The sequence below is a fragment of the Colletotrichum aenigma genome (assembly GCF_013390185.1).
Source record: "Colletotrichum aenigma strain Cg56 chromosome Unknown KSG_Cg56_contig09, whole genome shotgun sequence".
NCBI classification, from domain to species: Eukaryota; Fungi; Ascomycota; class Sordariomycetes; order Glomerellales; family Glomerellaceae; genus Colletotrichum; species Colletotrichum aenigma.
The window spans coordinates 601,503-628,355 of record NW_023500915.1 but is presented as its reverse complement, the minus strand read 5'-3'; the positions used below and the strand labels follow the sequence as shown (position 1 = coordinate 628,355).

At 54.4% G+C, this 26,853-nt stretch overlaps 7 protein-coding genes across 7 annotated transcripts; 4 read left to right on the top strand and 3 right to left on the bottom strand.

Annotated features, from left to right (window-relative positions):
- Positions 1–884: 884 nt before the first annotated feature.
- Positions 885–3,939, top strand: CGCA056_v012902 (C-1-tetrahydrofolate synthase; the record flags this gene model as incomplete). Its single annotated transcript, XM_037328146.1, has 5 exons — positions 885–1,008; positions 1,073–1,093; positions 1,156–1,193; positions 1,252–3,779; positions 3,831–3,939. The coding sequence occupies 5 exons, from the start codon at positions 885–887 to the stop codon at positions 3,937–3,939; spliced, it is 2,820 nt and encodes a 939-aa protein (XP_037173012.1).
- A 1,718-nt stretch (positions 3,940–5,657) lies between these two features.
- On the bottom strand, positions 5,658–7,603 carry FRE2-0 (Ferric/cupric reductase transmembrane component 2; the record flags this gene model as incomplete). Its single annotated transcript, XM_037328145.1, has 4 exons — positions 5,658–6,193; positions 6,246–7,120; positions 7,173–7,334; positions 7,401–7,603. The coding sequence occupies 4 exons, from the start codon at positions 7,601–7,603 to the stop codon at positions 5,658–5,660; spliced, it is 1,776 nt and encodes a 591-aa protein (XP_037173000.1).
- A 4,787-nt stretch (positions 7,604–12,390) lies between these two features.
- On the bottom strand, positions 12,391–16,395 carry CGCA056_v012900 (uncharacterized protein; the record flags this gene model as incomplete). Its single annotated transcript, XM_037328144.1, has 1 exon — positions 12,391–16,395. One exon carries the CDS (start codon positions 16,393–16,395, stop codon positions 12,391–12,393), a length of 4,005 nt encoding a protein of 1,334 aa, XP_037173004.1.
- A 3,273-nt stretch (positions 16,396–19,668) lies between these two features.
- Positions 19,669–21,085, top strand: CGCA056_v012899 (uncharacterized protein; the record flags this gene model as incomplete). Its single annotated transcript, XM_037328143.1, has 7 exons — positions 19,669–19,881; positions 19,931–20,035; positions 20,090–20,180; positions 20,233–20,329; positions 20,383–20,643; positions 20,699–20,759; positions 21,080–21,085. 7 exons carry the CDS (start codon positions 19,669–19,671, stop codon positions 21,083–21,085), a joined length of 834 nt encoding a protein of 277 aa, XP_037172817.1.
- A 412-nt stretch (positions 21,086–21,497) lies between these two features.
- Positions 21,498–22,268, top strand: CGCA056_v012898 (uncharacterized protein; the record flags this gene model as incomplete). Its single annotated transcript, XM_037328142.1, has 1 exon — positions 21,498–22,268. The coding sequence occupies one exon, from the start codon at positions 21,498–21,500 to the stop codon at positions 22,266–22,268; it is 771 nt and encodes a 256-aa protein (XP_037172818.1).
- Positions 22,269–22,890: 622 nt separating this feature from the next.
- CGCA056_v012897 (uncharacterized protein) lies at positions 22,891–23,589 on the top strand (the record flags this gene model as incomplete). The annotated part of the gene is made up of 1 exon (XM_037328141.1): positions 22,891–23,589. The coding sequence occupies one exon, from the start codon at positions 22,891–22,893 to the stop codon at positions 23,587–23,589; it is 699 nt and encodes a 232-aa protein (XP_037172679.1).
- Positions 23,590–23,860: 271 nt separating this feature from the next.
- Positions 23,861–25,248, bottom strand: RSB1-2 (Sphingoid long-chain base transporter RSB1; the record flags this gene model as incomplete). Its single annotated transcript, XM_037328140.1, has 3 exons — positions 23,861–24,537; positions 24,590–24,737; positions 24,790–25,248. 3 exons carry the CDS (start codon positions 25,246–25,248, stop codon positions 23,861–23,863), a joined length of 1,284 nt encoding a protein of 427 aa, XP_037173454.1.
- Between the last annotated feature and the right edge of the window lie 1,605 nt (positions 25,249–26,853).

Sequence of the window (26,853 nt, the reverse complement as noted above, 5' to 3'; positions counted from 1 at the left end):
CAATATTTGAGTCTCGTTACGACAGACGGACGAGGCAGCCTGTGTCATTGGGTCGTCTAATATCTGGAGCGCGCTTATCAGGTCTCAGCGGGACTCGGATAACAGTCCGAGTTTTCGACCTGCCTAACGTGCTGATCCCGATTCCCGTGTGTGCTGGGACAAAGTCTGCAGAGAGCCAGGATCAGGGAGGTGACTGCCAGGCTCGCACGACTCATCGCAGTACACGATCTGAGAGTCAGAGACTGGCTAAGGCCCTGTGGGGGAGGTCTGGCTCGAGTGAGCTTGCGGCACAGGGAAACGAGGGGGCATCGGGGGCCTAAGTAGGAGTCGAGTATCGCAGGTTCGGATACAGACCCGAGATGTCCTCACTCTTTCGGCTGAAGGGCAGGCGATGGCCGCAGTGCCCAAGTCGTCCTTATCGGCTTCTGCAGGGACGATCGTCCAATCTGAACGTCGCCAGGCTGCATGCTGGAGCTGAAGCAGCACCAGTGCCAGCATCAACGGGAGCCTTATCCGCAGCAAACTCACTTGCACAGGCTTCCGCAACACCCCGGCCGAAGCTGTCCCTCGGGGTAGATACCGGCCTCCAGGCATATCCATCAGGCCGTCGACCCTGCAGGGCGCTAAATCCCGAGCTTGGCCGCCATCCCTCGCCCCTCCTTCTCAGTGCTTCCGCTTACACTCAAACTGCCCGCTTGGCCGCGGTGAACATCTCAATTCCCACACTTTCTTCCCAACACCCCTCAGACTTTGCGTTCAGACAGTCGAGAAAACGAGCCACTTCTCTGGTTTCTAGGCATTCCTGTCGCCCATCTACCGCAAGGACCCTGGGTTCCGTGGACAGAAGCTGTCGCATTCGGTCTTTCGCAACCTCCACGCCCGCAATGATCGCTACCAAGATTGATGGCACTGCCATCGCCAAGAAGATCCGGGAGACGTTGGGGAACGACATTCTCGAGAAGCAGAAGCTGAACCCCAGATTCCAGCCTACTCTTACGATCATTCAGGGTAAGTTGGCTTCGCTGCTTGTTCCACGCGAACGTTCGTTTGGCTAATCAAGGTTCATCCGCAGTCGGCGATAGATCGGACTCTGGTATGTTGCGACATCATGTCTGCCCCACCATGAAATTTGTCGCGATGCTCACAACCCCGCAGCCACCTATGTTCGCATGAAGGACAAGGCCGCCAAGGAGGTACGCACCCATCATTGAGCCTGTTTTGGCTTGCAAAATAACTCACACTTCTAATTAGGCAAACATTGGATGTGAATTGGTTCACTTTCCCGAGTCCATCTCTGAGCCCGAGCTCCTTGACCGTATCTACCGCCTCAACGACGACCCCGCCGTCCACGGTATCTTGGTGCAATTGCCTCTTCCCAAGCACCTCGATGAGTACACTATCACTTCTGCTGTTGCAGACGAGAAGGATGTCGATGGCTTCGGCACCAGGAATATTGGCGAGCTTGCGAAGCGGGGTGGTCGCCCTCCCTTCGTTCCCTGCACTCCCAAGGGCGTTATGGTCCTGCTTCAGGAGGCTGGCGTCGACTTGAAGGGCAAGAACGCTGTTGTTCTTGGTCGCAGCGACATCGTCGGCAGCCCTGTAAGCTACCTTCTTCGCAATGCGGACGCCACTGTCACTGTATGCCACTCCAAGAGTCAGGGCCTGCAGGACCACCTCAAGGCAGCCGATGTTGTCGTCGCTGCCATTGGCCAGCCCGGCTTCGTGAAGGGCGAGTGGCTCAAGCCCGGCGTCGTTGTCATCGACGTCGGTACCAACTACATCCCCGATTCTACCAAGAAGTCTGGTCAGCGTCTCGTTGGAGATGTCGACTACGAGTCGGCTTCCCAGGTCGCTTCTCACATTACCCCGGTTCCTGGCGGTGTCGGACCCATGACCGTCGCAATGCTCATGCACAACGTTGTCGACTCGGCCGTGCAGGCTTTTGAGCGTGAGAAGCAGAGGAAGATTGTTCCTCTGCCTCTGCACCTCAAGGAGCCTGTCCCATCTGACATTGAGGTCTCCAGGGCCCAAAACCCCAAGCAGATCACTCGTCTGGCTAAGGAGGTTGGTATTGCTTCTCACGAGCTTGAGCCTTACGGTGCCTACAAGGCGAAGGTCGATCTTAGCGTTCTGAAGCGTCTCGACCACCGCCGCAATGGCAAGTACGTTGTCGTCACCGGCATCACCCCTACTCCTCTCGGCGAGGGCAAGTCAACAACCACCATGGGTCTCGCTCAGGCCTTGGGCGCCCACCTTGGTCGTGTCACCTTCGCAAACGTTCGTCAGCCCAGTCAAGGCCCTACCTTTGGCATCAAGGGTGGTGCTGCTGGTGGCGGCTACAGCCAGGTTATCCCCATGGACGAGTTCAACCTCCACTTGACCGGTGATATCCACGCCATTACTGCGGCAAACAACCTCCTCGCAGCGGCCATCGAGACGCGCATGTTCCACGAGGATACCCAGAAGGACGGACCTCTCTACAGACGTCTTGTTCCCGCAAAGAACGGCAAGCGGGAGTTTGCGCCCGTCATGTTCCGTCGTCTCAAGAAGCTGGGCATTGAGAAGACCAACCCCGATGAGCTTACGGAGGAGGAGGTCCGCCGCTTCGCCCGTCTGGACATTGACCCTGAGACCATTACGTGGAGACGTGTGCTGGATGTCAACGACAGGCACCTTCGCGGTATCACCGTTGGTGTTGCGCCCACAGAGAAGGGACACAAGCGTGAGACCGGCTTCGATATCTCCGTTGCCAGCGAGTGTATGGCCATCCTGGCCCTCAGCACCAGCTTGGCTGACATGCGTGAGCGTCTTGGCCGCATGGTTGTTGCCAGCTCCAGAAGCGGCGAGCCTGTTACTTGCGACGACCTCGGCGCTGGCGGTGCTCTCACCGCTCTCATGAAGGACGCCATCAAGCCCAACCTGATGCAAACTCTTGAAGGAACTCCCGTCTTCGTGCACGCTGGACCCTTCGCCAACATCAGTGTCGGCAACAGCTCCATCCTGGCTGACAAGATGGCCCTGAAGATTGTTGGCACCGAGGCTGACGAGAACCCCGCCGAGAAGGCCGGTTTCGTTGTTACTGAGGCTGGTTTCGACTTCACCATGGGCGGTGAGCGTTTCTTCAACATCAAGTGCCGTGCCTCCGGTCTTGTTCCGGATGTTGTCGTCGTTGTTGCCACTGTCCGTGCTCTGAAGGTCCACGGTGGTGGTCCTCCCATCGCCCCCGGCGCTGCCCTCGATGCCGTCTACAAGCAGGAGAATGTCGACATTCTTCGTGCTGGTTGCGTCAACCTCCGCAAGCACATCGAGAACGCCAAGGCCTACGGCATCCCCGTCGTGGTCGCCATCAACAAGTTCATCACCGACACCGACGCTGAAATTGCGGTCATCCGCGAAGAGGCCATTGCCGCCGGTGCCGAGGACGCCATCCTCTCCAACCACTGGGCTGAGGGTGGTAAGGGCGCTGTTGAGTTGGGCAAGGGCGTTATCGCCGCCAGCGAGAAGCCCAAGGACTTCAAGCTCCTCTACGATCTCGAGGGATCCGTCCAGCAGCGCATCGAGGCCATTGGCCAGAAGATGTACGGTGCTGCGGCCGTCGAGTTCAGCGAGCTGGCTCAGAAGAAGGTCGACACCTACACAAAGCAGGGCTTCGGCAACTTGCCTATATGCGTTGCCAAGACCCAGTACTCCCTTTCCCACGACCCCAATCTGAAGGGCGCCCCGACCGGCTTCACAGTTCCTGTTAGGGACGTGAGAATGGCCGCCGGTGCTGGTTACCTGTAAGCAAACCATCATTCTTACTCTCAGTGACATTGCTAACAACATAACAGTTATGCGCTCGCCGCCGACATCCAGACCATCCCTGGTCTGCCCACAGCTCCGGGCTACCTGAACGTCGACGTCGACACCGAGACTGGTGAGATTGACGGCCTGTTCTAATCGGAAAGTAAAGCATGGAAAACCTGCAACCATCTGGTTGCTTGAGGCGCCTCGGGGTTGACTTAAAGAGGGAATTGGTTTAAAACGTGGGAAAGGAAAGCAACATTCCGGTGGCATTTATTCAACAAATGGCGCTGGGGATAAGGAAAGAAGACTAGCATCTGTTCAACATATGATACCTGCTCTCGGCTTGTAGAGTACCCAACTAGAATAGAAGGGACTATTCATGATATTTTTACAAAACCTTCCCGCCTTTTGGCTCGTCTCATCGTGCATTGATATGATATGGAAGATCTTCAACAAGCTTTGAGTGCGAAGACGATGAAGTCAATAGATCTGCCTTACGTCCGCATTTCTGTAATGAGTGGAGAGAACTGTGATTCTCATTCCAGACCGACCTGCGCTGTCTCATTCGGACTTCTAGACCCCGTTCTCCAGCCAGGGACATCTCACGATGCCAGTTGTTGAACCGCTTCTCGGCACCGCGGCACATGACGTTGCAACCAAGGTCCAAGACACGGCATACCACGGCGCAACACCCTCCGCATCCACCTCCTGTGCTTCCATTACTTTCAACCGCCAACCCGAACCCATCACTCGTCGCCAATATAATTATATTGATGCTTGGCCTGCTGATCATAACCCATGATGCCTGAGATGCTTGCAAACTCTTGAGTCACAACCAAGGTCTGGGTCGACACCACCACCATCTCATTTCCCCGGATTTCGGCAGCAAATACCGACGGCGATTCACAACATCCCACAAACTACCATGCCCAACCTCCCCGAATTCTGAAAGTGCTGTGTGAAAGGCCTGCTTTACTCCGGAAGTTGCCGCCGGGGAAGGGGGGGGGGAGGGGGCGTGAGAGCTGTCAACGTCCGCATGGTGTTGCGATGACTTTCTTGGCCTTGTCAGCAGTGTCCCAAAAAACGGTGAGGTGCATGGTGTGTGTCAAAAGTGGTGTGTGAACGGCTTCGGAATATATGAAATACTTACGTTCGAAAACCAAGCCCCCTGCTGCCGCCACTGACATAGTTTGCTGGCGACATCACGGTTACCCAGTCGGGAAAGCAGCATCGCAAACTTTCGCATGGTTTTGGCCCCCGTTTCGTGGGTTGGGCAACGGGGTCGTCCCCGGGTGCGTGCGGCTTGGCGATGGTGCGCGGAGATCTAACGGTCATGCGATGTGCGTTGTACATAGTATGTGTATGACGAGCGAGCGGCGAACGACTGGTCATTGCGTCGATCGTCGCAGGCCGGCGAGAAGGAGGTTATCCTCAAGACCCCGTCTTTGTTTGGTCTTGTGTCGCTCGGAAACATTGTCAGCGGCGTGATTGGGCGGCCCGAAAGATACGAGGCCGGATTTTCACTTTGGGCTGGCAGATTTCACAAATGTCATGGCGAAGGCAGTGTTTACCAAGATTCATGGAAGTTGTTTTCTGTAAGCAACAAAGTACAGGCGGCCACGGGGCCGAGCTTCTGTATGGGTATGAACGTATCGCATGACCAGCTGTCTCTCCAATCGTTGAAGGCGTATCCATCCTTCCAAAGCTGCAGAAATATGCAAGGGAAACCAAATGTCGTGCCCGTATTTACTCCAACAACGCCAGAAAAGGTTTTCAAATATGCACAAGAAAGACTTTGATGGCGTAGACATTACCTGGCAATGGCCAAGTCACGCCCGCAGTTGCCGACGTCGTCCCAAACACCAGTATGTTCACCATCCAAATTGCTCGCAGTGCAGCTCTACGGCAGGACCGGAGGTGCGAATGTGGGAGGCGGTGGTGTTGCGGACCTGAGTCATCAAAGTCGCTGGGCCACAGCCCATGACGAGCACGCGCTGGTTGGCAGGGGTCTCTTCGATGGCTTTGGTGATGATCTTGGAGACGTCGGGTCGGCCGTAGTGGATGGGGATATTGTTGATATGAGAGCCGACGGTGGATTGCTGAATCGGAGAAGTCGGTGTTGTGAGGTCCGACTCGTTGCCGGATTTCTCGGGGTCTGAAACGGTACGAGTAAGAACCTTCGATGGCTGTCGGGGAGCGTGTGCGGCCTCGTCGAACTTCTCGGTCGCAGGCGTGAAGGGTGTGGAAGCGTCAGAGGAGATAGTGCCGGACCGCGATCTGTCAGTTTGAACCATGTCCTCTTGCGACGAGCCATGGGAACCGGGGCTGCGGGTGACGTAAAGCTGGATGGAAGAGTTGAGCGCGCGGTTAATGGTGGCAAGGGACTCCGAAAACCATTCGAGACGGGCTGGGTGATATTAGCTTTTTCCACTTTGAGTAAGAGATGGCGAGTGACGTACCAGGATCCTTCACCATCCAGACGAACACAATGCTCTTCTGGGCTCCATCACCGATTCTTTTGAGGAGGTTCAGAGCCATTCCGAAGGTGAAGCTCGCGCCACTGCCACCAGCAACCAAGACAATCTTGTCGTATTCGGCCGGGTTGGGGAATCTTCCATAGGAGCCTTCGACTGATGCCTTGACTGTTGCACCAGGGTTGCTCGTCGCATACCTGTGGAGATCACGAGTGAAACCATCGTAGGAGTTGATAACGAACTCGAGGGGATCCATGTTGGCGATAGTAAACGGGTGCATCTCGAACGCGCGAATCTTGGGAATCCACAGGAAGCAGTGCTCGCCGGAGTTTGCCATAATAGGTGCCTTCTTCAAGACGACGCGGGTGCCGCCATGAGGCAGAGGGTAGACGGTGGCCTTGTTGTTGATGCTGTAATAGGCAACTCGGAAAAATCGCAAGATGCGGTCGCTAAGCCAGAGTGCTGAGCCAAGTGCTGTGGCGATGATGATCTTCTTTGTCATCTCGGGCTGGTGAAGGCCCACGAGCACCATCGAAATGGCGAAGAAGGAAACGTGGATGACGTAGAACAGTTCGTACGACCAGAAGCGGACAACCGCGCCAGCCACGACAAGAGTGAGGAAGGTGAAGCCGGAGGCGATACCGTAGATCTCCTCGTGGACACGGAGACGGGCAGCGTTGTTTGCTTCAATAAAGTACGAAGAATAGGTAGCGCCGTGTACGATGATGAGGGCCATCGTGACGTATCCGGCAATCTGGTGGAGGACATTGAGACGCTCGTAAGACCAGGCCGTCAGATATCCGAGAGGAGTGTTCTTGAGGCTCAGGAAAATGACGAAGACGATGTTCGCAATGGCAAGCCTGCTTGTAGTCAGTCTCTAGCAGCTGATCGGGAATTCCGTAGGAAACATACCATCCGGCGCGAGCAGCAACAACAGTGATGTAGGGAAGAAGCGAATCGTCGAGGTACGTTAGGAGAAGGACGACGTTGACCACGATGTAGAGAAGAGCGATGACAGCGTGGCCGGTGGAAGGGAGGGCAGGGAACTTGAGCACAGAGTATCTGCGGACAATTCTGGATTTCGATTAGCTCCCGTCCCAGTGCTACAGTCCGTGAGATGGAGAATATCTCGAGTCTTACCTGGACACAAAGACAAAAGGCTTTGTGGCACCTGAGAGCTTGGAGGCCAGGCCAGTCTTTTGGGCGAAGAGGCGGCTCAGATGAAAGACGATGAAGACTCCCATGAGTGAGCTCAGAATGATCGCAAACCAGGTGACAACATCCTGGTTCATGCGCGTCCGCTTTGCAAAGAGCAGCGGGTAGGCTGAAGGACCGCTAGCCATTGTGAAGAGAGGCCGTGTAAGTCTGTTAGGTTGCTGAGATGTCGTCGGCGGCGGGTTAACAATGAGACAGATACAACACCCTGTGCTCAAGCGACAAACAGTATACACTGAAGTCTGTTCTGAAGAATATGAAGCTGTTGGCGGAAGGCGTGAAGAGACCGGTCAAAGTGATGAAACAGGCGTGGAGGGCCCTGGGATTTTAAGATTGAGAAGTAAGGACGACGTGAGTGTGGTCTGCAGAGGGAGAGGCAGGACCAGGAAAGACAGGACCAGGAAAGACAGTGTGGGTGTAAGTGAAGAAGGCGTGAACGTGGACAGGGTGTGGTTGGGCAAGTGGAGGAGGGGCGGTAGTGTAGATACCTAGAGCAAGAGCCCCCAGGAAAGGAAAGGTGCAGCATGTGGTAGCTGCTCACAATGTGAAGGAAGGTGCCTTTCTCAACTCACAGCATATAGGAAGGAAGGCATTGCAAGGTTTGGCAAGAGCAACTGGGGTCAGGGAAGGAGCCCCCAGAGCCAGAGCCGGGTCCCACAAAGTATTTCTTCCTTGGCCCAGGTAGACCAGAGACCCCAGGCTTGCCTTTTTCAGACGAACTGAGGCGTCTACTGAAGAAGGGGTGTACATAAGGAAAAGAAAACAGGGAAAGGAAGAAGGCGTTGCTAGCTTACTGCGAAAGAGAATATCAGGAACACAGCAAAACCCTGAAAGAGTGACATGTCTCTTTTGGCTTTTCTCTTCTGCCTTGCTAAGCTTTTACACTTTTACCCTGCAAGCTCCCTCCTCCCACTTACACGCTCCGGGTGTGGGCATGGATGAAAGCGGTTGACTTACTGTTCGTGGCTTGCCCCTGGTGGCGCACCTTTTGTCTGGCCCTTTTTCTTTTTTTTCACGGCCTCCCAAACAGCAACCTCATGATAAGCGGAGGAGGGTATCACAGACATCGAGGATCCCGTCAGCTGAAGAAAAAGTTGAATGTCGCAATGGGCCCGTAATGGCGTATCCTGAGGGTCTATCTCAGACTTTCCCTTCGTGGGACTGGCCACCCGCCTGGCCATGCACCACCACCACCATCTTGCTTTTTCTGAAGAGGTTCCTGCGCGCCGCTTATCACGCACTTACACAGCAATCTTCCGAAACCGCCTTTCCTGCCAGGGGCGAGTTGTCAAGTCCATGGCATGTGAGACAAGCGTCACGTTCCCCAGCTGGACGGGTTCCTGTGCCGGTGTAAGTAAACGAGGTTGCGTCCTCGACGGCATGGTCTTGCCCTGGGCAAACTGAGCCTTGGTCACCATCCATGGCTGGCCCCTCTGGGTAGCTGCCTGGAAGAGAGTCACTTGTCGCCCCAAACGACATTCTTTGATACGTGGACATGTCTGGACGGAGGCCCAATGACAGGTTGACAGCCCAAGCCCTCGACGGGGTAGTTGGTGCAAGTAGCCGGTGTAACGTACACGCCAACAGCTCCCCGCAAAAGGGAGCTAGGGCAGCGGGAAGGACGAAGCGAAAGAACCGGGGAGCATGTTTGCTTGGATGGCCACAGGAGGGTCCCACGGGAGCGAAGCAAAAGAAAATCTAAGGTAGATTGTAGCAAAATTGTGAGATATGGTGGCTGCCCTACAGGGACCAGGAACTCCATCTCGGCCGGCTGGCTGCCTTGTTTTGTCAGCTTGACAAAGCTTCTTGCTCGGTTGGCAGGAAGGTATTAAAGTGAGCGCACAGCAGCAGCAGGCCGGCGATGTTGATTGAGGTTGAAGTAGAGTGGTTTTGTGGCGCGGCATGCTGGGCGGGGGGCAAGATGATAGGGTACCCCGGGCGTCGACGTCTGAGGTGTTGCGTGCCGTGAACCGTAGTCCCGTCGACAACGGGGCCGTACCAGGACTCGGACGGCCTCCCTCGCTTCGCACCCAGAAGACGGAAGCCCGGGGGGGTGTTGACATAATTTGGGTAAATTAAGCCAACCACGAAAAGAGAACAATACGCGGCCGATAATTCCAGCACTCCGTGAGAGTCAGAGAAGAGAGACATATGCGTACACCATTTACCCCACACACCAGACACTGTCATGGTCTGTTGTTGGGCTGCGACTGTGACTGTGAGTCGAAATCCCAAATACCATTCTTCGGGACCAATCTGCCTCCAGATTGTGGCATTCAAGGTGGAGCTCCCGGTATCACGGTGCCTATCTGCATCTTGCAGACAGATTTGACTTGCCTAGATTGGACAGAAGCAAGGTTGTAAACGCCGTCGTACGGCCCGTGTTTCTCGGTGCGAGCTCGAGTCCATTCCATGGATGTCTGCTATCCGTAGGCTGTGGCTGTCCCTTCAGAAGCACCGCACCCGCCGCCGCCTGGTCTGGTCTTTTAGTCTCTCCGAAGTGATAGTCACCTACTGGATGAGTGGCCCTGGCTTGGCCCGGCTTTGCTCGATCGAGCCATATCCCGCCCTTTCGTGATCTCCGCCGCAGACCCAAACCGCCCGAGCCTTTTCCCCGAGAGGGTAGGTCGCGCCAAACCCTTGGCATTTGACAACACCTCGCGTGCGCCCGATGGTTTGTAGCGGCCGTGCCAGTGGGGGTTTCCCTCTCCTTCTTGCTGCGCTGTGGTGGACGCCGGAGCCGGGAAAGGGAAGGGGATGGGGCTAGACAGGATCGGGGCGACGGGAGAGCGGGAGCGCGGGACACGGAGTGTGTTGTGGCGTGGGCCCTGTCCAGGCCAGGCCAGGCGTAATCCGTTCTTGGTTTGAGATAATGATGCGTCAGGAACGCAAAATGTGATATGATGCGATGCAGACGCGGCTGGCTAGACGCTTGGGAGCTTGGTGCCTCTGCTCACCGGTCCAAATTCGTCACCAAAAGCAAGAAAAAGCACTGCCCTACCGTTGCTCGTTGCCGCCCCCATCGCCGGAAGCAGCCGCTGTTGGTCAAAGGAGGAGAAACGAACAATGTGCGTAAGGTGTAAACGGACGCGGGGAGCCAAACGACAAGGACCGGCCAATGGGATAGGGCCAGGTCAATCGATCTAATCAATCTGGAGGAGAAGGCGGCGGCGAGTGGCATGAGGTAGACTTTTCGCGGTCGGTGACACTGGACACTGAAGCCGCTGCGGTTGGGTTGGTCGGGGTGGCTATGTGATTGTGAGAGAAGGGGTGGATAAATAGCTGCTCTGAGCTAGGATGCGGTTGTATCGATCCAGAGATTTGTGTAGCATCGCGTTCTAGACTTTTGTTTAACGAGCTGCCCGTTTCTCTCGCTTCTGCGTCGAAGGGTCCAGTGGCTTGGGACCTTTTGCGATGGTCAGTGGACTGTTGGGGGTCGTCTGTCTTGGTGCAGCGGCCGCTGAGTCGTGGTCCACAATCATCATGCCCGTCTAAGAGACCTCGAGGCCGGATTCGGTGCAATACCAATGGAAGAGATTGTCGTCTGGCAGGCTCGCAGATTAGGCCCAGGCCGCATCACCAGGCGCCATCCCTGGGTAGGGTAGGCTATGTCTGTCCGGCTCCTGGCCTGTGAAGAAAGTTCTGATGGGTCCAACTTCAACGCCAACTCCTGGATCTTGAGCATGTTTCTTGCGTCCCACGTGTGTTAGGGCCATCGAGGGAAGCGACAGATTGTGAAGCACGCCAGACGCAAGTTTGTTTTCGTAAGGCGCCCGCCCCTCGACCATGCGAAAGTCAATGTAATGTGGCAGAGGTGCAAGTTCGGCCTTCTGCTTTCTTCTTAGGCTGGCGTTTGGTTTGTGTTAGCTGCCGGGATGCCAGATGCCACCCACATCACATCGCATCTCGAATCACACACATGCACGCACACCCTTTCGCCTATCCATTCCCAGGCCCACGTTTGGCTGAGACAGTTGACGTGCGCACTGGCGACGCAGATGAGGCTCGAGGAAATGCCGCTCCCGAGACAAGGTTTAGATATTGAACCTGACCGGAAGGTATGCTGGGGGTGGACAAGACGAAATGGAGCCCAGGGGCCCTATCGCCAGGCACAGCGAGCGGAGGAGGCGCGGGCGGCTGAGCGAATGGGGAGGTGTCATGTTGTAGATGTGCGTTGAGAAGAGTTTGAGGAATGCATTGGCGTGGTAAGCAATCAAGCTCACCCGCGCGGGTGAGTGAGTGCGCTAGGAACCGGACGACTTGGCATGTGGTGATGGGGAGGACTTCGTTTGCCATATCATTTGGGCGAAAGTCGATGTACCCGCTAGCAGGTTAATTCCCCGGCCCCACCACGGCTTCTCGCTATCAATTTGACTTCTCGTCCCTACCGGCTCCAACCTCCACACCAACACCTCACCCACTTACCTTCCGCCAGCCGAATCGGTCATTGGCGGATTCCACTCTCTCGTTCCAACGTCCATCCTGCACTCATCCATCAAGGAGGCCGCCTCATCAACATGCTTCGCCTTCGCCGCCCTGGTCAACGGGGAAACACATGAATCAGCTCGCCGCGCGGAGACTTGAGCCAAACGCCACTGAACTCCCCGACTCCAACCTACACACGTCTGAGTGCTTAGGTATTATCACGAGCAGAGGCGAGAACGAAGGTTGGCGATAGCACCAAGCTACTATCCCGGAGATTACGAATCCTCATGAAAACAACAACAAACACTTTCTTGGCATTTACTCTCATTTGTCACATTCAAACTCCCCGAGACCTAAACCGTAACGCCCATCAACCGCATCGATCTCCCGTCCTCGAATCTATCCTTAGCTGAACCCACTGCACACCCATGTCTATCTGCCTGCCTATCCTGCAAGCCCCCAAGTCGTTACACAAGTCAGTCTAGGCGGTTCATCCGTGCCTTCTTGGATCCATCGTGTAGTTGCTTGCAGAGCGGCCGTACGGCTCCAGCGTGTTCTGCACAGATCGTGGCAACTCCATCTCGGCCTGGTCGTCAGGCGCTTGCATGAAGTCATAGTACGCCGCTGAGCCATCGCGGCTATGCTGTAGGCAAGGTCTTGTCTTGTACTTGCAGTCACACTGTTGAAGCTCCTCCACAGATCGCTGCGTCTGGATTTGCAGATACCTCCCCATGGCTTGCCATGCTCCGCCTGCGCCTGGTCGTTCTTTCAACTTGACCACGTAAGTCTCTGCAATCAGGAACTCACCCCGAGCAGTCGCCATCGACTCCCGCGCAATCGTCGAAAACTCTTCGCCCATACGCACTTGAATCGTGGACAATGCCACATTGACGTACGCCTGGAGATAGTGCATCGATCGAAAGGCCTCGTATTCATGTTGCTTGTCAGGCCAATAGTCCGTATAGTGCTCAATAGAACGCAGCAGTTCGCCGAGCCTGTCCTTGGCTTGCTGGATCCTGCTGCTTCTGATCAACGACACAACTTCTGCCCTTCTCCTCTGGAAATCAACCATTCTCCAGAAAGCCTCGATGTTTTTCTCCGTTTCGTGGATCGAGCTGGTCGTGCTGGTCTCGTCCGCCTTCTTCTTATCCAGCTTGCGAACCGTCGACTCAAAAAACTTGGTGAATTTTGCGGACGCAGATCTGGAGCTCTTGTTCGTGTTCTTCTCTGCCTCATTCATGCCTTTTGCAATTGCTGTAACGAGGTCCCTTTGCAGCTTGTTGATATTGGCTTGTCGCCGATAGTCGGGATCGTCGTTTTCTGTGACTTCGATTTCGGTGCCGTCCCACAAAGACCACCGGTCGGTTTCGTTTCGTTCCTCCAAGTGAATCTGCAAAGCCCAGACTTTTCCCTCCAAGTCTTTGTTGAGCTCTTCGATTTCACCGTAAGCTGCCTTGAGTTTGTCAAGTTCGGCCTGCAATGTTCTCGCAGTCCCCTCGATGCGTCGGCACTCTTCCTCCCTTTCTGTGAGCTCCGCCTCCTTCGCGAATAGCTGGGACGTGCTCCGCTGATCCCGAAAAACAGTGGAATCCAGGTCTGCTTCAACCTCCTTTCGCTGCTGCTGGAGGGCTTTCTTGTACCTTGCAACGCGATCTTGGAGATCTGAAATCTTGCGCTCCATGTCTTGGCGGACCTTATCCACGACCTTGAGGTTCTCATGTGCCTTCTTCTCCGACATCTTCCGAATTCTCCGCGTGAGCTCTTCAACCTGGCTTCTCAAAGACGTGACTAGACCATCTCTGGCGATCTGGTCCTGTTCATCTGGTTCAGCGGCTTGATCCAAATGAGTCGCTCGGTTGGAAACCATACGATCAAGCTGCTGACCAAAGCTTCGTTGTGTAGCCTCAGTGGTATCAGCCAGTCGCTGGACCGAGTTATGCATGTCTTCGAGCTCCTGCAGAACGGGGTTCGACGGGTCTTTGTCGCGGAGGGAGTTGACAGTGCCCTGAAACAAGTCCGCTTGCTCCTTGGTCCGACCAACTTGGGCATGCAGCAACCGGTTGAGATAGTCCATCTCCCACTCCATTTCGTCGATAACGAGGGTCCTGTAACTGCCAATGGTGTTCAACGCATCCTGAACCCTGTTGCTATAGACCTGTTCGAGGGCTTCTTTAAGCTTGTCCCTCTGCTTTTCTGCGGCACTTTGTTTGTAGACGCCAAGCTTCAAGAGCTTCGTCCTCTCCTTCAGCATTCTGTCCTTCTCCCGAAGCTGGTCGTCGCGTGAGCGGCATCCGCTGCATGGATGTGCCGCGGGCTCCGCATGCTGGATGTCTTCTGGTGGACTGCCGTCGGTGCTCACCTGTGGGAGAGTCGGTTGTCGTGAATCGGCGGTAGCGTCGACCATCGATCTGGCTTGCACCTCGCGCGCCTCGCGCTGGAAGTCGGCGATGCGCTTCAGTCTGTCCATTTCAGTGTTCAGCAACGCGACCTCTATATGCAGCCCCCTGTGGATGTCTCGCAACTTTGCAACACTGCCGTCTACATCATCCTCCCCAATGGGCTTAATCCAGTCGATCAACATATTGGTCCTGTACTCCAACCAGGTGCCAAAGTCCCTGCGCATGTGCTGTAGTTGGTCGTCGACGTCCTTTAGCCGGCCCAGATCCTCGACGAGGTACCCGCTTCTGCTTGCAATGAGCTCCTCGAGATGCTGGCGCTCGTCCCAAAGAGATCTGAACCGTTCGTCCAAGGCGCGCCATTCCCGAACGCTGGTGTCGTTTCGTCGCAGTGTTTCCTCGCGGTTCCTCCACTTATGGTTGTGATCTCGGATGCACTCTTCTTCTTTGTCCATGACGCCGTCCATGCGGTCCCACATCTCCTTTATAAGTCTCAGCGTCTTCTCCCTGTCGCCGCCCGTGTCGAGGTTGACAGGCTTGGTCTTGCCACCACACCTCTTCTCGCAGTCCTCAAGCCTGCGTTTCAACAAGTCGCACTCCCGCTTTCTCCTGTCCCTGAGCCGACTTTCCTCCCGGGCAGATTGGTACATCATCTTCAAGAGCTGGTGGATGATGCGGTTGACGTACGGTGCTTTCACGTACTCCCGCCCCTCCATGAACTCCATGAGCGAGGAAATCATACCGTCCGTGGCTATCGTCTGGTCAAAGAGGGAGTAGTAGTCTGCATCAGACATGGTCTCGCCCGTCTGCCATTCGAATTCGGCCTTGCGCCGGGCAGCTTCTTCGTCGCGGCCGTAATCGGGATAGCGATGGGCACGAGAAAGAAGGGTCACGCGGGTTTCTTGGTTGAGACTGAACAATTTCTTGTAGGTCTCTATGGTTTCCTGAGACTCGTCAACAGGCAGACGTTGCGGGCGTATCCAAACATGGGGGCGGTTTGAAGCGTCGGGATTTGGCTCAGGAGCAGGCCGGCCATGGAAACCGGGTCCATCGCGGGGGGGTTCCGTTTTGAATGCTTTCAGTGTCGGCGAATTCGGATCTGGGAAGACCGGCCTCTGCGGTTGCTGGGCTGTGGGTGTCTTCTCGCTGTCGCCCGAGGTTTCGAATGGTCCATTGACATCTATCAATGAGTCGGCCGACTTCTTCTGCTCAAGAGTTGGTCCACGCCATGGAATGGATGTTTTTGGGTCCACAGACGTAGTTCTCGACGCAGGCATAGGGGTTGCCTCAGATGACCGGGATGCGGTGGCAGAAGACTGCTGGCCCTCGACATTTTGCTTCCACAGACGGAGTACAGGTTTATTCGAAGGCTTCTCCGATGAAGGCTTCAGAGGATTCATATTAAAGTCCAACTTCCGCTTCTGGTCAGATCCTTGGCCGGAATTTCTCGGTAAAGGGCCGGGGCTAGCAGAAATGTCAATCAGAGGGGGGGTTGCAGTTGACGACTGACGGTCCAGATTCCTGGTGGAAGAGCCATAGCTGGCAGACCTGGGGGCGATGGCAGGTCCTGGAGGATTTTCAGGAGGGGTGGAGTTGAAAATGGAGGGCGAATCATTCCTTAGAGAAGCATCCTTAATCGGTGTCTGATTTGATTCCACAGGACGAGCAGGCAATGGTTTGTTCTGTGGGTGGTGGCCGCTGCTCTCTCGTGATGAAGGAAGACCGGCTGAACGAGCTGGCGACTCATCCGGACGAGGAGGCAACGGCTTGTTTTGCGGGTGTTGCCCACTGCTCCCCCGTCTGGAGGGAACCGAAGGCGAAGGCAGCGGTCCAACGGGCGGGTGCCCCCTGCTGCTGTCCCGGCTGGATGATCCAACTTCTTTGCGGATTATAGTCTGACTACTGGTTTTTCGGAATTGAGGAGGAGGTATTTGATCGTCGACATGACTGCTCGTGACTGCTTCGGAAGTGCTCCTACGAGGCTCTCCCGACTCTGCGCCGGATATGCTTCTTCGACTCTCCCTCGGCTGCCCCTGAGCTGCCTCCCGAGACTCACTAGGAGCTGTGTTTGATGGACCTGACGGATTCGCATCAGACATTGCCCGTCTGTGGGTAAAACGTCTTGGTCTAGACGATGGACGTGGCCAGTGGAATCTGCCGGCGCCGGTGTCGTCGGGGCTGACCGTCTCAGATGCTGGCACCTCTTTCCGAGAAATCGGAGCTCTTGACGAACCAGCAACTGCGCTACTTTCCTGGACCATTTCGGACCGCGCAGCTTGGCGGGACGTTCTTCCATCGGAAGTTGCGTTCACAGCGACATCATTGGTGTTGTTGGCAGAGGCGTTGGTTCGTATGGTCAAACGATTGTCGTTAGGGAAAGCCTCCGTATTGTCTGATGCTGGCCGAACATTGCGCCCGCGGTTGTCCTCTGAGCTTCTCCGCCTCTTAGAATCGCCCATATCGGGTTTTCTACACGATACTGAAAGCAAGAATAATGAAAGGAAAACGCAGTGACGGAGAGACCTTAAGGAGAAAGAGTATCTGTCTGGGGAAAGTAAATCTCCGAGTATTCCTCCCAGTCTCGGGCGTTTATGATCATTATCAACTTCAGTAGCTCTCAGACTCTCACTCATCTTAATTCAAGCTTTCCGCATTATCTTGTGGTGATACTGGCCATACAGACGCTTTCGGTGGAAAACTTTCTCGAAGGGAGACCCGACCTTCAAAGAGTTCAATGCCCTTGCTGCAGATACAAAGAAGCATTACTGAGCATTGGCCTGGCAAGACCTGGGATAGCGTCAACAAAGGCTGGCGACATGGAAATAGAGACAAGTGACCGTCCGTGACTCTGAATGCTTGATATTTCCCACCTAAATAGAAGGCATGATTATAGCCTCTCATCTCCCATAGCGAAATACCCCACCATCTCATGGTCTGAATATAGCGTCATGTTGGTGTCGGCGACCGATGGACAGAACCTCTGCCCCGTACAGATCTCAGATCAGGCAAACTCTCACGGCTTCCAATGACCTCGCCGCTTCCATTCAGGAGCAGGTACATCCCATCAGTACTCTCGTCGGACTGGGTTCCATCAACTTCGTCGATTCTGCCAGGAGTCCTCTCGTCCAACTCGAAGCGCACCATCCTCGCGCCTTTCCTCTCCATCATGCTCTTCTTCCTCTCGGGATCGCACTCGTCTTCAATCCTCATCATTTCAAGACACTCTCGCGTGAGGCCCTTGATGTCCGTCCCCGAGAACCCGATGCCCATTACGCTTGCCGCGCGGATATACGCCTGCCAGGCAGCGCGCCAACGACCCCATGCTCGCAATACATGTCCACGGTAAAGCTGGGCGCGGGGTTCAAGGTCGAAGCGTCCAAAATTTGTCGCAATCGCAAGGGCTTTGTCAGCGGCTTCAAGCGCCAGGCGCAGGGTCGCGCCCGTCAGGGGCGTCTGCAGAAGGGCGTAGGTGCGAAGGAGGAGGGTATTGACGGTTTGTGTAACCGGGGCGATGTCTGTTTTCAAGCAAGGATTCATTGGCGGCTGGGTATGATTTGTTTGCTGAAGGGCGCCTGTTTGGCTCCAGAGGAATGCTTTTCGCTTCCGATCTTGGATGAAAACGGTCGTGCTGGTGTTGAGGTGAGTGTGCACTGCCTCGGAGTTTGTGGCGTTGAGAGGGAGTGTTCTCCCTTTGGAGGAAACTTCTGGCAGGAACGTCCGATTTCAGACCCAAGGGGGTCCTGAAAACTAGCTTCTCAATGATGGAACCTGTAGTTACAAGTTCCAGAGCTTTTTGTCGAAATTCACGACGACAAAGGGCGTTACTGTAAGAGGCAGAAACGTTGAGGTAGGAGCCCTGGCCTGAAGTCAGCTCCACGTGAACAAAGAAAGAGCTATCACGTCCTTATTTCCTCCCCGGCCTCCCTAAGCTCACGGTTGTCATTTGGGCGCAAAAACGGTTACGGAGCCAAGGCTTCAGTGGAATGAGAAAAAGCTTCTATTCAACATTCGAGAAGGTCTTGCAATTGTCGGTGGCAGATAGAGTGACGCAAGGATTTGGAATCGGAAGGGAAAGTACCGATATGGATCAACAACACCCGCATCCGTCAAGGGGTACGGAGTGCCAAGACCGCCGAATGAAGCTTTCTCTGCGATGAGAGAATGGAAAAGTATGTGGGATACCGGTGACTTTTAGGAGGTGGCTGAAGTATCCAAGATGTTTCCGTACCTAGCTAGTGCTTTTGTCTGCTTGTATGGTCCGATGAGTCCAGACCGGGTGTTTTTTTCTTATGGTGCAAAGACCGTTGGATGTCAAAATAAGGTCTCGGCAAATGGCAGCTGTCAGATCAAGAACTTCCCGTCTGAATAGATTAAGAGACGAAGCTGAGGGAAACGATGTACTTATGCCGCCCCTTCAGCGCCATCTGAGGAAGCAGTTGTCGCACTTGACGTATGTAAATGCATCAATACGGATGTTTAAAAGCTTTGATCATCATACCGTCCATCGTTCCGTCGTTCGTACAGATGCAGTGACATGCATTCCTCGGTGACATCCGTTGCAGCTTTGGGGCTGTGCTTGAAAAGCGTCAAGGCGTCTGCGTCTCGACACCGAAATTTACACCTAGACGAAAGCGTCCTGTTCAAACTAGGGTCCAGGCCAAGATTTAACCGTAAGCGCGAGGTTCTATCGGTTGCCAAGACGTCCGTTACTGTAAATTAGCAGGCCAGTGGCCAAAAATGCTCATGGCGCTCGGGTAAGCAGAGCTCCTGGAATGAGACATGCCGAGAGCAGCTGGTGTCGCCCACGGACTGGCGATAATAATAATACGACATAGACACGCCGAGATCGAGGACTTGATTCTTATTGTGGGAGGTGACTCAGTGGCGGTACCGTAGAAGTCATAGAAGCCCCAAGTGTTCGATGCATTGCCCTCAACGACAGCAACATATGCTTACGGAGACTTCACGTGGCAACTTACATTGAGGCATGTATTTCTGCATTTGGCATACCATGCCAGTGGGCACCTGTGTTCGGGGTCGGCGGTGTAAGTGGCGTTCGGCGGTTGTCGGCGAGGTGTCCGGCTGGCCACCAAGGTTTTCCACGTTCTGGATCTCATCTTTCCTAGCTGAAGAGGAAAATACCCGTCACTTTGTGCCTTACCATCCGTCGCATTCAAAGTGGCTTGGCGTGTCTCTGCTCTTCAAGAAACCACAATGATCTCTTGCCGTTTCCATGCTCCACGTGATGTAAGCTGGCTGAACGTTGGTCTCTGCCAAATCTCTCAAAAACAGCCACCCCCCGGATAACCGGCACAGAGTCTTGATATTGGGAAGTGCTGAGTGGTTTAGATCACTTCGAAGCTGTCGACAAGATGGTTCACAAGTGGGTCGAAGGAGGCCAAAACGACATGGTCATTCCCAGTGACTCCATGCTATGGCACCCTAACTCGAAAGGGCACCATATCTACAACCTGAATTTGGCCTTGATCATTTTCTCAACGGTTTTCATATCGTTGCGGTTGTATGTTCGAAAGGCTATCGTCAAGGCTTTGGGATGGGATGACTTCCTCGCGGTTCTAGCATGGGTATGTTCACAAACTCGTACCAGATATCACCGACTAATCCTCCATGCAGGCGCTCTGCGTGACTCTTTCCGCCCTGGAGATGGATACCACCCATTACGGAACCGGCGCTCAAATCGAAGATGTACCCAAAGATACATTGCTACAGTTTCAGAAGGTGGGCTGGTGATTGTTGCAGTTGGGTTGACAGAAAGCTGACGGAGCGTGATAGAGACTCACAATCATGGAGCTAGTGTACCTTATTGCATCAGGAGTTGTTCGGCTGTCAATTCTAGCATTTTTGCCACGACTGTGCAAAGCCAGTACGCTTGCTCTACCATCGCTTGGTCAATTCGATGCTGATCATCGTAACAGAGATTTACACCTGGAGCATATGGGGACTTAGGCTCATCGTCATCATCATCAGCTTGACGGGGTTCTTCTTCATTCTGACAGAATGCCAGCAAATACCGTGAGCACCTCCTTTCCAAAGCATTCCTATCCCGACTAAACACGAGACTATAGCGAGGTATTCAACTATGCAAGTACATGGCGAGAATGCAAGGACAAGCGAGAAGAGCGGGATCTGATGATGGCCCATGCAATTATCTGCATTTTTGTCGACTGCATGCTGGTTGCCCTCCCCCTTTGGGTGGTGACAAGTTACTTCAAGATGGGAGTAAAGTCGATTCAGATCCTTCTTATCTTCTCGCTAGGCATCTTCGGTGTTGCCACCGGCATTGTCAGGTTTGCCATAATCACGACGACAGACTTCACCGTGAACACGTACGTATTGTCACTGCTGTCAGACCGAATGAGCGTGATCTCTGACTTCTTCCAGAACATATAAGATGCTGTCTGTCGCTGCCTGGACGGACGCTGAGCTCCACGTTGGTCTCTGGGTAGGATGCTTCCCAGCGCTGCAGCCCTTGTTGCGGCATGCATCATTCAAGCTGGGCTTGCGCAGTCAACTTGACTCGACCAAGCCCAGCAGGAAGAGCGTCACGGGGATATCTACGGATGAATCGAAGAGAAGAAGTGTTCTAAATCGCTGGTCAAGAATCACAGGACACCCTCCGAAGGAAGGTGTGGAATCCGGGGCGCCTGCCGTCAATGGTCAACACGAAAACTTTGAAATGGTTGATTTGGAGAAGGGGGACGAGGCCGTTTCTGAACGAACAGAAGGTTCGGCTAGCATGATGCCAGAGCAGGCTGATAGAAGGGTTGAGGAAAGAGAGACTGAGAGTGGTAGACCGCGTACCTAGGCAGGAGCTCTAGAAATTGGGATACTCCCTACCCAAGGATCCGTTCGCTGTTTCCATACCGGGAATCTGAAATTACCTACGTGAGACGATAAAAGGAAAGTGCCAAGCTAGGCACCTTCTCAAGCCTTGCTCAACTTTTGGCTCGCGCCTTCTCTCCTAGGGATCTTTCCCAAAATTGGATAGCCAGCCGTCACTTTCGCAAGCCATTACCGTTTCTCAGGAGAGAGCAGAAGTCAGTCTCTACCTTACCTCAAACAACACCAAACAACACCCTGCCAGTTCAACATCAGCAATACCAATATGAGTGACGGGGTCGCCACAGGCAAAGGTCTCTCCTTACGACGGACACTCCCCCCCGAGGTTTTCCTACTCATCATGGAAGCTTTCCTCGACGAAGCAGAATCCAGCTCCGCGAAGGAATCATGGTTGCTGGGCGCGTACAGATATCTAAGAGATCGCCACAGATTCATTATCACCAATTTATCACGGCGTCCAGATTCCGATAAACTTCAGAAGAGCCGCTTTCTCGGAGTTCGACCCGTCTTCCACGTCAACCAAAAGACACGAGCCATGGTTCGCAACAGGTTCTCGCCTTTGACAGGAAGTCGCCCTGCGATGATCCACCCCGCAGGCCTTCTTGTCTTTCCGAAGATTGACTGTATCGAGCCCCTCTTCGGCGGGTTTTCTCCCCAGTCTATCGAATCGATCTTGCGTACCCAACCTCGCCACGTTGCAAAATTTCTCCAATCTTTCGAGACAATGTACGTACCCGGGTTTCGCACACTGTATAAGGCTTCGGACCCTTTATTCGGATGTTGGCCTTTTATGTTTCCGAAACTCAGGACTATCTTGGTGGCAACATATCATATCACAAAATCCCGTCTGCACGAGCATCTCAAGATTCATAACCACGATGAGCTTCGGCTTCTTGACACAGACACGTTCTCATCCCTATACGATTGGAAGCAGTTCGAGTTCAATCCTGTTGCACCTACACTGAAGCCAATTTGGGAGAAAAAGGTCCGTCTAGTCGGCACAGGACCATTACTAAACTCGAGAACACAAGGAGTCATGGAACTGGTCCAGACGTCACAGGGATTGCGCATGCGCATATTGGGTCCCGAGTGTCCTAGTTGTCAATTTTAAATGTCGGTCGGTACGAGAGCTGAGGCGATTGCGTGACCATGGGTACGTGCAAATTCCCAAGCCATGATGGGTGCTCATGCTAAGTGACATGAATTAGGTCACGGGCACTTACTGGGATGAATATAGCGGTAAATGGAACACATAACATTATCTTATGGGGAAGGTGGTCCTATGCGCCGCTGTTCATCAGGTTCGAGAGGGAAGGCCGCCGAAAGGGAATACCTACACTGAGATGGGTGAACGAAGGGCAAAGTCGTAATGCGAGGAGCTATTCACTAAAAAAAACATGTACTTAGATCGCGCACGGACCATTTTCGCTTCCTTGTCGCTGCTTGCTCCGCAATACTACCTAGAACACCACCTTCATTTGGTGATCGTCATTTTCATTCGCTTCAGCATTCTCAAATCTAGCAGTAGAAGCGCTCTACAAACGCGAGTTGAACCTGCTACTAGTCCATACACTCAGCATTCATCCCCTTGTCGGTTTTAAGATAGTAGTAATCAGTGCCAAAGAACCTACTTCAGAGCAACTTCAACCTCTTTTTCTCGCCAACGCCCGACCAGCGCTGTTCCTTCGTCACACACCAATACGAATCTAACGACTGAACCTCCAGGATTCGCAATGGCGGCGTTTTCCAAAAGTCACTACTTGGCACAGGCACGCGGCTTGGGGCCTGCCTGGACGGTATTGTTCTACGGCGTTCCCCTGACCAACATCGCCATCCACATCGCCTGGTTGCTTGCGCTTCACCCTGCACTCGCCTCGATACCCTTGCCGTTCAGTCGGCAACGCCTGAGGGATTTCCTCAACAAGAACTTCATGCTCAGGCCTAGCAACCTTCAGCCGATCACTCTAATCACCTCGGCCTTCAGCCACATCCAGCCCCTTCACCTGTTTGTCAACATGTCAACATATAGCACGTATGTCAAACATCTCTATGCGAGAGGAACGTCGCCGCTTCGGTTTGCTTTACTTGCTCTAGGAAGCGGCATCGCCGCGAGCGCGGCTTTTGTGTGGAATTCGCAGCGCCAGCGCCCAAGGAAAACCGCTGAAGAAAGCACCGCTGTTGGAGCCAGTGGGGTACTGACGGGCCTCGGAATCGCCCTGGCCGCCATGTATCCGGCTATGAGAGTCCGTCTCTCTGGGACGAACATCGTGCTATCTCTGCGCGAAGTATCTCTGGCGATGTTTGCCGTGGATATCTTCTGCCTTGGCACTCAAACCGAGACCGGCGTGGGGCATGCCGGTCACATTGGGGGCGCGCTCTTCGGCCTGCTGTATGCCTTGGAGAGGAAGTGGTTAGGTTACCGGAATCTGTGAGAAAGATTCGATGGGGTCACAGCACACGACGGCGTCACATTATCATCAGCGCCACCTTTTCGTCAAGCAGTTCAAAGGATTGTAACTACCGAAACTGAGATCAACTCTGGCCACCCGATCCAAGCACAGGAATGGAGTTTTCCGGTATATAAAGCAACAAATATCCACCAATGTCAATAAACGCCACGCTACCGCAACGAGAGGATATCCCATTTAGACACGTCAACTCCCGTTTCCAAAAGAACAAAAAGCCGCCGCTGATACCGTCTCCTCACCACAGAGACTCGCTATTCACCATCGGATTCTGACTCGAACGATTGCTATTTCGCTTCGGCGACGGCTGCCCCGCCTGTTGAGCCCTCTGGAATGGCGGACTGTGTTTTGGTGACGGTTGATTCGTCTGCTGAGACCTTTGCAAAGGTGGGCTATGGTGAGGCGTCTCCAGATTATAGTGTTCAGCGATTGGGCTCGGATACGTCACCGACCTCTCGCCAGGACTGCTGGCAATCTTTGTATATATCGCAGACCTTTCACCAGGACTACCAGCAACCTTGCTCGCCATCGTGGAGTCTCGCAAGGGAACTGGTCCAACGCCAACCGGTGACATCTTCTTCTCCGGAAATCTCGAAGCCGTGAAGCCAGGCTGACGGGGGCCCTTGTGTCTATCCCATGGGGCGGTTGGTGAATGAAGAGGCGATGGTCCTCCTTGTCGACGACGAGATCGAAGAGACTGGCGGCGGAGCCTCGGGGATGTGAGACCCCAAGCGCGGCCGAACGCCGCTCCGGGGTGGTATATGCACAAGGCAATACACACAAGAAACGGCAGGGCGCCGCTGATAATGAGAGATGCCACCTCTGTCCTTGTGAGAGGGCCGCCGAGGCCCTCTCCATACTCGACGAGACGGTAGATGGTATGTGCGATCAAGACCACAGCGAGTGGCGGCATAACTAGGAATCGATCAGCTTGATGCTTGGTTTCTTGAGAATCTGGTTGGCTCACTCTTCACAAAGTGCCTGAACCTCGGCTGTTGGTATACTGCAATGTGCTTTGGGTCGGGGATCTTCTGGGTGAACCAGAGGTACAAGCCGATGAAAAGCAAGAGTGCCGCAATTTGAACGCCCAGGCCTGCGAGGAGGATGGTAGTCGACTGTCACACTTGATTAACATCGGAACGTGGTCTGCACATGATGCACTCATACCTGAACACCACCAAGTCCAAAGACGGCAGCAACGACACCGGCAATCTCCAAAGCAACGACGAGAAGTAGAGCAAAGACAAGGGACAATCCGGCGACTCTGGGACGGGTGAAACCGATACCGAGACCATATAGAGCCACGACGTGAGGAAGTACTTGACAGAGCGATGCCGAGATCAAGGTCGGGCCGAGTATTGAACCCAGAAGCCATAACGTGAAGGATGCCTCGCTGGCGACGTTGTTCTTCAGCCTCAGCCTTCCGGCGAATCCCAAAACCTCCAACAGAATACCCGTGGCCAAAGTCGAAGCGAAGAGAGGCGTCTTGAAGCGGTAGCCTTGGAAGAAGGTCAGCGGCACCAGCAGCGCAAAAGCCGCCAAGAAGATGGCGCTGCCAACTGCCGAAGGCTCATAGTCGAGGAAGCCTCCTCGGAAGGGGCAGTTTTCGTTGCAGTCGCCTGTCATTGTGTCCTTGTTCTCACTTGACAGGCGACAGTGGCGGTCCCTTTACCACTGTTTGGTCGGGCATGCCTGGAGGAGAGAGGAGGGAGGCGGCAAGGAGAAGCGCGCCGGGCTGTTGGGATATATACACGGCAGGCTGGCCATCGGGATTTGCACAACTGGCGGCCGAACCAACTCCAGCAAGCAGACACAACATTCAAGCAGGCACAAAGGTCAAGCATTTCATTCCAGCAGGCTGGATCTGCGGTGGCCGCTGCGGTTGAAGGATACGGTCGATTGTGGATGGCTCCGGACACGCGATGAAGGAGGCGGTCCGACGGGCAGAAGTGGTTCACGCAGGACAGGCCAGGGTCAATTCAAAGGGGCACACCATCAGCTTCCGCGGTTGCATCCGATATGGATTACATCCACTTCGGAAGAGACGTCGTACCAACAGCAGCTTTCTTCAGTCAAACTCGTCCCAACTGATGCCGTTCAGTGACTGGCACAACGATGACCAGGGGCTGCTTAGAAGAGCACTTTGACGCCACTGTCAGACGCCAATGTGCAGAAACAGCCAGCGAGAAGGGTTTCAACTGCCGTGAAGGAATTGAAACCACACAGCTTGGCCGCCAGAGCAGCAAGCAAGCAGGCACGCATTCAAGCAAACAATGTGTGCGGGTGCGGTGGGCGAGGAGGGAGGCCAGGCGGCCGTCCCAGCGGAACGGTTCGACGGTGCAACGGTTGGAAATGTTTGCAGATCAAGACCCTCTCCAGAGCCAGGTCACGGACCAATAACCAGCGGACGGCTGGCGGTTGCGGGCTGTTTATCCAACGGGCAACGCTGGCGGGGAGGTTACATTGGCTGGTCATTCTGCGAGGCCCATGTTGGTCCATGTCGGCCGGTGAGGGTGAGCCAGGGGGCCCAAGAGAAACTCCCGTCCAATAGCGACGGCAACCGTCACTTCCTCACCTGGCCCTACCGGCCAGCTCAGGGAGGTCCCAACGCTGTTGGCTCTCAGCCAGTGCTTGCTGTCGAAAGCTTTGCTACGCCGCACAATCTGGGTTGGGAAGGTGTAGGTTGGGGGCTGGAAAACAAGTAGCAGACCACGACGTGTCTCTGAAGCGGGGAAATCGGCCAACGGTGGACTTTGATTTGCGAACGCAGAACATCTTGCGGGCGGGGGTGGTGGTGTTGCGGTTGGGGAAGCCTGAATTTGTTTTTCCCTTTCCCTTCTCTTTCCCAGGTGCCCTTGCTGGTCTTGTGTAGCCTGGGGCGCGGACATTACCAGCCCATTACAAAGAGATGAAGAGATGAAGAGAGCACAAGATGGAGGGGGAGAAACAAGGTGACCAGGGACGCAAGAGGGATGACCCGAGATTTGCTCTCCCCCTCCAAGTCCGGTCATGGCAGGTGCAGTGCTACGGACTGTGTGCGCACGCACTGCAGGCTGCATGATGCACTTATCCATCCATCCATCCATCCATCCCTCCTCCAACAGCAATCTCATTACCTTTTACTCTTTTAAAGAGATGAACCGGGACACTGACCAGATGCTGCCCTGGGTGGCCTTGAAGGATGAGGCCCAACCAACAAGTGCCATGCAGTTGCTAATCATCCTTGGCCAG